The sequence below is a fragment of the Melanaphis sacchari genome, unplaced genomic scaffold (assembly GCF_002803265.2).
Source record: "Melanaphis sacchari strain LSU unplaced genomic scaffold, SCAv2.0 Contig44_pilon_pilon, whole genome shotgun sequence".
In the NCBI taxonomy this organism is placed as follows: Eukaryota; Metazoa; Arthropoda; class Insecta; order Hemiptera; family Aphididae; genus Melanaphis; species Melanaphis sacchari.
In genome coordinates, this window is record NW_020271295.1 from 2,135,584 (window position 1) to 2,148,918 (window position 13,335).

Consider the following 13,335-nt stretch of genomic DNA (forward strand, 5'->3'; position numbering starts at 1 on the left):
GATTTTCTAAATTTGTATAAATGCATAATATTATAATAAAAGAAAAAATTGGGGTTGAGAAGCAGGGTTGGTGAATTACTTAGTTTTTGCATTGTAATAGTAATGCTACAGCCTGCAAAACGTAAAGGTAATACGAAAAACATCGACCGCAAGCCAGTAATCAGCGAGTGATAATAATGATGATAATAATAATAATTACAAATCCAACTGTTAAAAGGTATAAGCAAAAAATGTAGATATGCGTATACGATTACAATATGTATTATAATATATTACTATTATATAGTTATATAGATATTGCACTGTTTAAATACAGCCGGTGATTAACAAATGTTTCGCACAATATAGGGTCGGCGGCAGCCGTGTGTGCAGATAACCCAAAAAGTTGCCCCCCTCTTCGCACACACGCACGAAAGCACACACTACACCGGTGTTTAGTCATCACACCTGAAAAAAAAAATAATAATAATACCTATACGAAAAAAAAGGGAAAAAATAATAATAGGCAACGTCAACAACAATACATACCGTACATGGCGACTCGCAGACACGATCCCAGCAACGCGTAAGTACGACCCCGTGCCTATATTATAATATCGTGTTTTAGATATCTGCTTTTTTATCACTGTTTTTATTACAATAACTTATAAATATAAATTATTTTTTCGATCACAAATAGATCCTCCAGAAAAAGTTATACCCGCATGTGTCGTCTCTGAAGTCTTACAAACATACAACATAACAAATTTTCGTTAAGTATAACCTATTTCGTGTACTAAACTTTAATATTAGAGTGAGTTGACCTAATTTAAACGTTGAGAGTAAAAAAAAAATTATTATTATCAGTAAAAAATCAATAAAATTTTGTTTGATATTTTAGTTTTTAAGTCAGATTAATGAACGTTTCCAATATGTAATAATTAGCTTAAAAATCAAAATATCGAATAAAATGTAACGTTAAAACTAAAAATAATAATGAATAAATATAAATATATTAAATATATTTTAATGCTTCATAATTGATAACGTTCTTACTTTTAACTCTGATAGTAGGTCAATTCACTCTGATAATAATAAAGTTAACAACATAAAATGGGTTATACTGAATGCAAATTTGCTATGTTGTATGTTTGTGGGACGGAGACAACAAAGTGCGGGTATAGCGTCCTTTTAAATGAAACATCAACGACAACGTCGACGATGACATTAATAAAAACAAAAATAATTGTCGTAAATCAATATAAAGTGTTTAAATATATTGTTTTTGATGGCGGTGAATTAGCGAAACGCTCAGGATGTCCACGCTACAGGCCCGGCACCGGGGCCATAACATACCAGACGGCGTGACCACGTTCAACGAGATCGAGTACGATCGTGAGGGTGGCGTTTTCCTGAACCGGACCAAAATCATGTTACTGGTCATCATCGTATTCCTGTTGACCTTATTTTCAGCGTTTCTCGGACGATACACGGCCGAACGGCAACTGAGACAGGTAAAACGAAAACCATTTGAAAGATATGACTTCGACGGTTTTAGTCGTTGAAATTATTACACTAAGGTCACCAAGTATGATATTGTCGTGTTAACGATACGACCGTTTGATGACAACAACTGTCTGCTTACAATTATTAAACAAACGTAATATTATGATCATAGATGGAGATTTTATTGAATTTTAGACTTGGCTTACATTTAAATAGGTAATTAAATCAATTCACAAACACGTGACCCCCTTATACCTTTTAATATTTCAAATAAATGTATTCAATTTATTTAAAAAAAAAAAGGTCCACCTTTTAAATTGTATATTATTCTTGAAAGAGACTAGATAAAGTGATTAGACCAAACGATTTTGCTCTTGGTTCCAAAATTACACCCAAACATAGTTGATTTAAAATATCAACGAACCGTTTTGATGATATGAGATAATCATTAAACGTAGAATTGTTTTCGGGGGAAGTTGGTGAATTTTTTAGGGGAAAGAGTTCAAGCTTATCTTTACTTATCTATATATATATATATATATATATATATACAATATACATAGATAGGTAAATCAAATTATAGTAGATATTTCGATTTTTTTCTCCTAATTTTTTATCGTCGTGATAAATATATATTACGTAATATATTTTGTATGATGATAATTTTTATCCGCGTAATTGAAGTAGATGAAACTGATTGCTGCTTCAGGTTGGCGTGACATTCGTTGAACCTCAGAAATAATAATCAATCATTCGATGTGTTAGAAACAAACAAAAAATCATCGTATGCGACTTGTATTATTATTATTATTATTATTATTATTATTATTATTATCCTCATCTTTTGGAGGGGACGGGATTCCCCCATGTACTTATTTAATGGATATATACGGGCACTGCCAGTTATAGTTAGTATATTCGTAAATATATCATTTTATTTCTATTATTATTATTATTTTAAAGTTGTATTTAATATATATTAATTAGGATACAATTAAATATATTATATTATGAAGAATAGGGTGCATTAACTATATACTTTTGGTGTATTTTATACACGTAAAACATAGTAAAACTATCTTTCCGTTTTTCACTCATAAAATAAAATTATTCAAATAAAATTATCATTACTCACTATACTAATTATGACGAATAATATTATCTGTGATTAACTAAGAGCTTTTTTTTTTTTTTTGGTTTTAATAAAAGTTATAACTGTTATTAGTATTTAATTGTTTAGTTTTTTATAACTAGTATTATCTTTAGTACAAATAAAGATATTAGAAAGCTCCTTGAAAGTTAAAATAGACAGATAATATTTTTTGTATAAACATTTTAACTTATAATATCTGAATTTAAACAATGTAATTACAATGGGTGAATTATAGATCGATATTTTAACCATATTATTAAACGTTTGTAAAACAGAAAAAAGAATTATACTGCTATGACTCTGAAAAAACTAGCCAACCAGCCCAGTTTGAATATATCGATAACGATTGTCTTATAAATAAATATTAGATACACGTTTTATGGTGACATGTACACCAGTCTATTATCATATTATTATGAATGTTATAAAATTATAATCAAGCCTTTATCTTTATGGTCATGAATCATATTACTATGTGTGCTTTTTATAAAGACACGAATATACAAAATTTTTAAAATTACAATTATTAAATTTAATTATATTTTCTCTCTATAAAAATTAAGCTTTTTTAACTTTTAAATTAATTGTAAAGTAATAAAAAAATATATATGTTTTAATTTTAATTCGTTAATGGAAATTTAAACTTATAAATAAATCGGTTTAAATATCCGTATTAAATAATTAATGATACTTTGTCAGTAAATTCGTATAATATTGAAATGTAGTTCATATTTTACAGTTTGTGTTCAAGTATATTTTTATGATATTAGATTGAATAATTTCTTTTTTTTTTTCATTACCTCAATCTAGCATACTTTTGCTACATATTTTTTAGCACATAAATATATGACCTACTTAATGTATTTAGTTAAAAAAAAAAAAAAATAGTTAAATGAGATATGAAACAAAATTTACATAATAGTGTAATACAAACAAAACTTTATGAAACTTATTAAAACCATCAATATTATCTCTACTTAACTAAATAAATAAGAAATATAACTCATAATAATGTTAATATACAATAGTATTAAAATTAAATCTTATCTTATATGTAAGCGATGCTACACAACATAAAATTTTACTGGAAATTTTGTATTAAAGAATTAAGACATTATGACAACCAACACCTGATTTAAATTACTATAAAATACTCTACTTATTCCTTTTAAATATAATTTTGTATAGATGTCTTAGTTATCTATTTTTCTTTATTATGTTTTAACTGATTAAATACATACTTAAATGTGTACTTAATTTATAATTTAAATCCTAAATTATGGTTATAAAAATAAAACTATAAATTTGAAAAAAAAATTAAATTCATTACAAATAATTATATACAAGTCATTCTGGGTAAAAGATGCTTTTATAATATATATGTATAATCTATTGGTACCCAGTACCTATCTATGTAAATGATTTAAAATATTAGATATAACAGATGAAGTAGATATGGTCAAATAAATGGACAATTTTTTTATTTTTTATTTATTGTTTTATGCTATAGATACCTAAAATTATTATATTTTATTTAATAATTAAATATATTTTTAAATTAATTACAATTATTATAAATGGTTTTAAAAACCAATGTATTGATAATGTCAGTATAATAATAATATAATACAAATATTAAAAAACGAAATATTTTATTTATTTTGTATATTAAATAATTTAATACTAAGTTTGAACTTAATTTTTTTTTTTTTTTTAAACTATTTATGATAACAAATTTAAGGTATCTATTAATTTGTACGTTTTGTTGAATAATATATTTTTTATTTACGCTCAGAAACTTTTGGAAGATCATTAAAAAAAAAAAAAAAACAGTTCTTTATTTTAAAACAAGACACGTAAGAATAATGTTGATAAGTTGTTAAGTTCCATGCAGCGTACATAAAAAAAAAAACACGTACATTTATAGGGTTAATATTGTCATTATTTAGTACATATATCGTGATTCGTTCATAAAGAAGGCTGAATCGGGTGTTGCGGACAATCAAATACCATTTTTAGCCGTCGAGCCGGAGAGTTACAAAGTTTTTTTAGACCCAAAATTGTATGCCGCCGATGGAACAGTTTCCAAACATGACGTCGATTACAATGGTAGAGTGGAAGTCATTTTTCGACCAAAAACTGATACCTCTGTTATAAGCTTGCACGTAGGACATTTAAAAATCAATGATGATACAATGTTAAAACGCAGACTAAGTATGGACACGCCGACCGAACAAGTCCTAAAAGTAAGTGCATCGTGATTTACGAATAGATACAAGTCTGATAAAAGCTATTTTACGGTTGATTGTGATATCGTTTCAGGACGATTCTAAATATGAACTCAACACAGAAGTAGACGAAAACCAAGAAACACTGACGGTGACCGTGGGCGAAACTCTGAAATCTGGACATTACTACAGCCTGTTCCTGAACTTCACGGGCACTATCGGCCAGAATCCCGACGGAGGATTTTTCAAGGTCGTATTTGATAAAAAGGAAGCCGTCAAGAACCAATGGTATGTGGCAACAAAGTTAGCTCCTCGTAAGGCAAGACATTTAATGCCCTGCGTGGATAATCCGAAGCACAAAGCCATTTTTGAAATGAGCGTGGTCAGAAGCAAAGACACCAAAGTTATTTTTAACACCAAAGTTAGAGCAACGGAACCATAGTGAGTGCAATCAAATATTATATATAGTGATTTTTCATTAAAAACAAAAATCAAAAATTGTTGTTCAATAAAATTCCTACGTTTGTTATTCGTCAGTGTAGTAAAATAATTTTAACCATAAATGTTTTAAAGATCCTAAACAAAACTCGAAAGTAATAATTTTTATACCATTATATATGTGTTTTTTTTTTTAATTTTTTTTTTTTTTAATATATTTTTGAATAGTAATAAATAATAATAAATAATAATTCAATTGAATCTGTTAGGAAATATAAAAAACAAATGTACAATCTAACTTGAAATTAGATGATATTTTTTCAGTTATCCTAAATAATATCATAGGTACTAAGTATGTATCAATTATTATTTTAAATAGGTCTGATAAAATTGTTATGAATATGACATTATAATTTAAACCTTGATAACAATTTGAACAAAAGTTAATTCATATTATGTTCATAATAGTTGATAGACTAAAATATATTTTTAATACTTTATTCAAATAGAAAGGATTTGAAAATATTCAATAAAAATTGCCAAAAATAACGGCCTATTATTAAAAACACAGATAAAACAAATTTGGTAAATCGTGTTACAGCAATGACAATCTATTCGTAGACCATTTTGAGAAAACCGGACTTATCAGACCAGACTCTTTAGGATTGTTTATGTCAAATTTTAAGTCAAATCCTATACCAACAGACAGTTCATTAGAACTGACAGTATGGAGCCCCGATTCAACTGATTCAATTGAAATGATCACAGACGTAGTGCCAAAAACATTGGATTTTATGACTTCATATTTGGCCACTAATTTTCCAACCGATAAACTGGATATAGTCGTTGTTCCCAGTGAAGGCATGACTACAGCGGAAAGTCCAGGCTTAATCATGATTAAGTTTGTTAAATTAAAATCAATCATACTATGGCCAATGGTCATATTAAATGTCTAAAATAAATCTCTATTGTCATATATTTTTAGAGATTCAATTTTAGCTACTATAGATAAATCTTCAATCGTCGAATATCAAAAATCTGTGGAGTCGATGGTCGTAAACGTCGTTCGACAATGGCTTATGCCATTGCGAGGGCTTGATCGAGGAAGTAATGAGGATAAATGGTTGAACGAAGCAATCGTTAATTTTCTTAAAATAGTGAACATCGATCACGTAAGTCTCAAGTAAATACAACTAATATAGCTTATTGTGTTTAATATATTGTCATTGTGTTAAGATCAAACCTGCCTGGAATTTCGGAACAAGATTTCCATTGGATAACATTCAACCAGTCATGTTTTACGATAGTTGGACAAATTCAGAGCCATTGGCTAACTATGAACACCATTCAGAAATATATAAATATATAAGTTCTGTGAAAGGTATAATTATGAGGCTATAGTCAAATGCTTTAAAAATACCATATTTATTAAAAAAAAAAAAAAAATATATTTTTAGGTACGTCAATATTGCGAATGTTGAACAACACATTTACTGAAAGCATTTTTAAACAAACCTTAAGAGAATTTGTACACACAGAGTAAGTTTAATTAATTTAAACTTAAATAATTTTAATCTTAATTAAGTTCTAGAACATTATATTGATATTAAAAAACATCATAATAATATAATGTATATCTCATTATTTCAATATATTAAAACGCCCCATGAATTATTATGACAATAAAAAAATTAATGAACACACCATAATAATATTATAAACAGTCAAAAAATAATTTTCAATATAAATAAAAATCTAAATTTACTAAATATTTTTTTTAATTATTTTCTAAAAATTAATTATTTAATAGTTTTATATTAGGAAAAAAAGTACTACTTTAAAATAGCATTAAAAATATGTTGAATTAATAAAAAAAATTATTACATTTTTAAACGTATTCAGTAATAGTAACGAATGATACTATATAAATATTATAGCTAAGTTTTTTTATTAAAAATATATAATTTTTTGAATTCTCATTATGTTTCAATAGTATTAAATAATTAATTTTAAATTATAAGTGGAATAATTGATTTCGGAATATGACTAGTATAAACGACTAAAGTTTTTATTATAAGTATATTATTATCATTATAATTATTGAATCTACGTAATTCGTTTATAAAATAGTCGTATGGCAGCGAACCTTTATAATTGATAAATGTATTGAAAAATAATATTAAAGCATATTTAGCTGGTAACTTATATAAAGTACCTATATAAATAATTTTTAGAATTTACAAATATAAAGATACAATAAGTTTTTGGACGTTGTTGGACGATAATGCCAGGAATAAATCTATTAAATTGCCAGAAAGCTCTGCTGTCTTGCAAATTGTAAATACATGGATGAAAAATAAAAACTATCCGTTGATAAAATTAGGAATTGACGGCGATGATTTAGTTGTAAAACAAGTAATAAATCGAGTTAGATTATGTTTTCTATAATAATATATGTGCATGATATAAAACCATATTTTTATTTATCTAGTTTCGGTTCGATTATGACGAACCTAAACCCACCAACGATTGGGTAATACCAATTACTTTGACTTCTGGTGCAGCCTATAGTACAACAATATGGCTAGAAAACAATCCAGAAACCAGAGTCCCAGGATATATTTCGGCATCGAACGGCACATGGATATTGGCCAACCAATACCAAACAGGTTAGGTCAGTGATAGTTAGAAAAAAAACGTATTGTATTATCTTACATTTTTTCCGTTACATTGAGAAATATTGAATTATATTACATATTTTGTTACGTTTTTAAAACCATAATTTAAAAATAATACGAGATAACTACAATAAATTAATTATAATATTAATCATTGAATGATAATGATCGATACTCTAATGTTAATTATTACATTATAGCATTATTTTGTTTGACTACCATGAACACTGTAATAGTTAGAAAAAAATTCAGTTTGAAAAAAAAATGTTGTCTTCAGCTGAAAAGCATATATATGTTAATAAAGGTGATAATTAGTAAAATTAACTAATTAAATGGACATTTAGTTTAAGTAAATACCAACGTAGTTAAATAAAACATGCACCTCAAACTCCTAATGTTTCAACAGTAGGTTAAATAAAAATTGTAGATGGATTTATTTTTTTATCATATTTTGTTTGATGTTGATTGTATAATATTCAATTTGATTTGTTTGTAAAAAAAAAAAAAATTAAGCAAAGATTAATTAATAATTGGAGACAACTGAATGATAATTAAAATATATAATTTATACCATTAACATGATTAAAAATCAATAAAAATTGAGTAAAAATATAATGAAGCTGATATGTAATTGAACTCATGTTACAATAACTAATAACCGCAATAATTGACACATTTTAGTTGCATATCTTCAGCATTTTTTTTATTATAATTCAATCATTATTCGTATTTCAGGTTACTACAGGGTGGTATACGAAGATACTCTCTTAGATAGAATATCTTACGAGATTAGCAATGGTAAATCATTTGACGAGTACGTCGTGGCACAATTAGTTGGTGACATTTTTGAAGGAGCCTTTGCTGGTGTTATCGGATTCAGCGACACTTTAGGATTCTTAGAAAGGGTTATTCAAAAAGCAGGTCCGAATTCCGGGTACTGGAATGCAATTTTTAATGCATTTAATAAAATAGAAGCCGTGTTGCACAACACTAAACATTACGATTCTCTTTCAGTACGTATTTAATAATATTATATTCATGCAATGATGAAAATATATCTACATGTCATAATAATTCGATAATTAATAGGCTACTTGCTATAAACGACAATTTTGCAGTATGCAAAACAAGCCATACTAGAACCGTTATAGAATTTATATGACATTTAATGCATCGACTTGTATTTAAAATGCTTAATATAATTATTTTAAAGCGAGTTATTTATATTAAAATATTTTACGTGAATGTCATTAATTATTAGTAAACCAAGAATTAAATTCGTTGATACATGTCAAGATTAAGTTGTGACCAGTACTCAATAAAATTATGTGTGCATTAAACGATATATAGTTTGCTTACAGTATACGCCTATAATATTTTAGTTAATACTAATTCTAGACGCGCTTAGAATCGTTTATTTACAATGATGTAAACGCCAATCATATTGGTAGTTCAAAACAAAGGCAATAAATGCTTATACAATTTTAGGAAAATTAATAATACAAATCAATTTTTTAAGCTTCAAATATTTCACAAAAGACTGTTTCTTTTAAAGATTAATATAATATTATTCTAGCTTTGTAATTTTATTATTTATAACTAAAGCAACGATAGTCTAGTACTGATAAAATGTATTTTCGAATATTGAATATTTACTTAGGTATTTAGAAAAATTTAATTTAAATGTAAAGAGCAAATATTTTTTTTCCTGCTAACCAGTGAATTAAAATAAATTAAATTTGTATTTTAACCTCTTACTGATTAGTGATTAATAGAATATTTCAGTAAACTTTTCTAAATTTTTATACTTATTTAAATTCAATATTTATACCTGAAGATTTATATGGAAATGGTAGTTGAGAAGGCATATGATATGTTTCAAGCCAGTGCAATCGATTCACCGGACAAAATAATAGGCAAAATGGATACGTCATATTTTGCTGGACATGTTGAATTAAAAAAATGTGTCTGGTGGGCTAGAGAACAGTTCAATAACTGGAAGCAGACTACAACTGAAATAAATCCGTAATTATATGTTCATTATTATTACCATTATAATTAACCATCGTTAGTAAATAAAAAAAAAATAATGCGTCTCTTTTTAAAATATTTCAAATTGATTTTAAATGTATTAAATCATGGAAATCTAAAACTTAATTGGTGATCGATGGATATTAGTCTATGAATTTCAGAGTGTTTTTCGCATTTTATTTTCTTTAACCTCTATATAAAATGAATAGTCTGTGTTTTCACGACTGTTTATACTGTTTATAGGTCAGCTAAATAATACCATGCGCGATTCACTCTAAAATAAGTGAATAATGGATCATTTTTTCATGTTTTTCTAAACTATGACACACTATATAATAGTATATATGTATATATAATATTAATATAAGATTAAAAATAAAAATGTAATAAATCACGAAATAAGATCGTTTTCCCGGTTTCTTTTTTACAATGATAGACGAATATTTTTAAACTAATAAAAAAAATAAAAATGAAGTAACTGCTTGTTGTCTTCCTTCAAATTATTTTAATAGTATTAACCGTTATCTAATTGTATTAAAATATTGTCAAATAACGTGGTTGATATATTTAGTATTTACTATTCTAATCCTATAGCGCTTTATTTTAAAAATTTTTATCCAAACGACATAACACGTTGCAAGAAATTACAAATATTTGACAAACGCTGTTATTAATATTTTTTTAAATTCAGTCTTACTTTATATTTTAAATGAGAAAGAAGCTTCGTTTTTAATTTTACAAAAGTGCCTTAGGAGTTGAACATTATTAAGACTTAAAATGCGAAAAATTGATATCATAAATTAAATTTTTTTTTCAAAATTAACTATAATGTCACGCAAATAAAAAAAGTAAACAAATTAAACGAAAAGTTTACAATCCATAAGCATATAAACAAATAGAGTCTAATAGAGATAAATTTAGACTAAGGGTAGAGTAAAAAATGTTTAACTTTTTTTAAAACATTTGAGATAAAATCAACTAAGATGAAAAATAAAAACAAAATTAATTTAATTTATAATATTAATAATTAATGAAAAGTTAGTTTGTTATTTTAATGTTTTAATATTATACATATATATGTTTATAATGTTTTTCATCAAATATTATGTTTTTGAATTTCTCAGAAGCATAATTAATATAAATTTATTAGAATCTATATTTATTGCTTATGCAATTTGTTTTATTTTAGTCAAATAGCTATAGATTTTCAATATTTACGATTTGTAAATATTAAACTTAATTTATAAATATATTTAAATTGTGTAACTATTTACTGAACAACTAAAATCACATAAAAATATAATTTTTTAATAAATCTATTTCAAAATGATTCGAGTTTATTAAATATAGGCAATAATAACAATTACCGATAAAATGTATATAAACTACCATAAATATTTTGAGTTAAACGAATGTGCGCGAATCGTTTTAAATGTAAGTTATTAATGATGAGTTCATTCGGATGTGTTGTAATTTATAAGTTAATATAATATCTACAGCATAATATAAACACAGCACATACACACACACACACACACACACACACACACACACATGTTATATTCATTATATTCAAACTATAAACTTAATTTTCTTTAAGAAACTTTTGTGTTTACTAAATGATTCATGTAGAGGTACCGCACTAACTTGTTAATTTCCTTTACAGTATCGCACCGAACGATCGTAAATCCGTTTACTGTACTGCCATGCAATATGCCACCAAGTACGACCATAGATTTATGTTGAGTAAATACATAAGTTCCAAGTGGACGCTAGATAGAAAATCAATAGCCAAAAGTTTTTCGTGTTCACGAAATTCACAATTTTTACAAAAGTACATTCGGATAAAAATTAACCTAACCTAAAAATAAACATATTATTACATACATTTTATATTATAAAACATTACAGAATATTATCCGCGGAAGAAGTGAAATTCGACGACTTGGCCGACATTTGGCAATCGATTTTAGATAATCCAACGGCGGGTCAATACCCATTCAATTACTTGAGAAACAACTGGGAAACGTTACATCAGGAGTAAGTTTAATGTTGCATTTAAAAAACAAGTGATCATTTATGTAATGTATAAATTAGATATGCAGATACTAATGTTGGGTTATTGAGTACGATGTTACATGCAGGAATTCGAGCTTTAAATAGCTTAGCGGATCTCGAAATATTACAGAGCTTTAATGAAAAATATTTCGGCAACACCGTCGAAAACCGAAACCCAACATTATTGGAAGTCTTGCATTTCGAAGAAGAGATACTCAGACAGAAGATCATTTGGAAGGAAAAATATGAAAACGTGATATCCAACTGGATAACACCGAAGTCAGCCAAGAGCGACCTTAAAGCCTACAAGATTGACGATGGACTGAACGCCAAGACCGAAGATAGTAATTACAAAAATAACGAGATAAAGTCGAGCGAAGAAAAACAGTCAGTGAACGGTATAAAAACCGAAGAAACCAAACAAGAAGATATTGTTACTTTTGCCAAAATGGAAGCATCCAAAGAAAAACGACCCGTAGTAGCGGAGGTGACTAATAATCTTTCGGATGAAAAACCTGGACCAGCTGAGCTGATCGCCAGCAACAATAAAGTACCGTCTGCCGCGAATATAGCAACTAAAGAAAATACACCGGCTGCCGTTAAAGAAATAAAATCCATCGCAGAAGAAAACAAACATGCCACTAAAGAAAATAAAGTGGCTGTCGATGAAATTAAACCTGCCGCTTCCGAGGAAACGAAAACGGCCACCGCAGAAACCAAACTAGCTGCCGATGGAAATAAACCAGTAGCTGAGAAAATTGAAAATATGACTTCTATGACAGCGACCAAAGGTAGTATGCCCACAATGACCGGTTCGCATTCCGTGAATTTAATCGAAACACAGGAATCGGTTGTCGGTGGATCAGGAACCCAAGTCAATAGCTCCGATCAAGAGACGTCCAAAAATAATCAACCCTAAACGGTCAAGAAAAATAGAAATAAAAAGATTAAGCCATCCACACTCAACTGAATAGGAGTACATAAAAATCAAAAGTTCAACAATACAAACTGAGTTATAAATACTTTAATAATATTATTTATGATCGCACGTAAAAATTTAATCTCACATTGATGTGTGGCAAATTGTTTTCAGAAAGATTACCAACGGAAATTATTGAATAATGTTGTTACTATCATCATTCAATTATTTTCGTCATTTCCACAATTTACGTTTGACATTTCTTTAAAATAAATACAATCGTTTTGAATTATTTCGCAGGAAGTATAAACCATTAACCGTACTAAAAATATTTTATTTAAATCT

General features: G+C 27.2%; 1 protein-coding gene across 2 annotated transcripts; it reads left to right on the forward strand.

Moving 5' to 3' along the window:
* Window positions 1-356: 356 nt before the first annotated feature.
* Window positions 357-13,322, forward strand: LOC112597912 (aminopeptidase N-like). Of its 2 annotated transcripts, none has more exons than XM_025344141.1 (15): window positions 357-565; window positions 1,283-1,493; window positions 4,588-4,884; window positions 4,961-5,307; window positions 5,906-6,205; window positions 6,290-6,476; window positions 6,541-6,685; window positions 6,762-6,843; window positions 7,539-7,719; window positions 7,796-7,973; window positions 8,718-8,995; window positions 9,820-10,007; window positions 11,680-11,847; window positions 11,925-12,053; window positions 12,111-13,322. In XM_025344141.1, the coding sequence occupies exons 1-15, from the start codon at window positions 534-536 to the stop codon at window positions 12,988-12,990; spliced, it is 3,603 nt and encodes a 1,200-aa protein (XP_025199926.1). In that variant the 5' UTR covers window positions 357-533; the 3' UTR covers window positions 12,991-13,322. The 2 variants fall into 2 exon arrangements, with proteins under 2 accessions (XP_025199926.1, XP_025199927.1); XM_025344142.1 differs by having other exon boundaries at window positions 358-565; window positions 4,615-4,884; window positions 12,111-13,321.
* The last annotated feature ends 13 nt before the right edge of the window (window positions 13,323-13,335 follow it).

Coding starts and splice junctions, on each gene's coding strand:
- LOC112597912 (XM_025344141.1), top strand. CDS start 534: ATGGCGACTCGCAGACACGATCCCAGCAACGC. Junction 566..1,282: donor AGACACGATCCCAGCAACGC/GTAAGTACGACC, acceptor GCGGTGAATTAG/CGAAACGCTCAGGATGTCCA. Junction 11,848..11,924: donor AATTCACAATTTTTACAAAA/GTACATTCGGAT, acceptor AAAACATTACAG/AATATTATCCGCGGAAGAAG.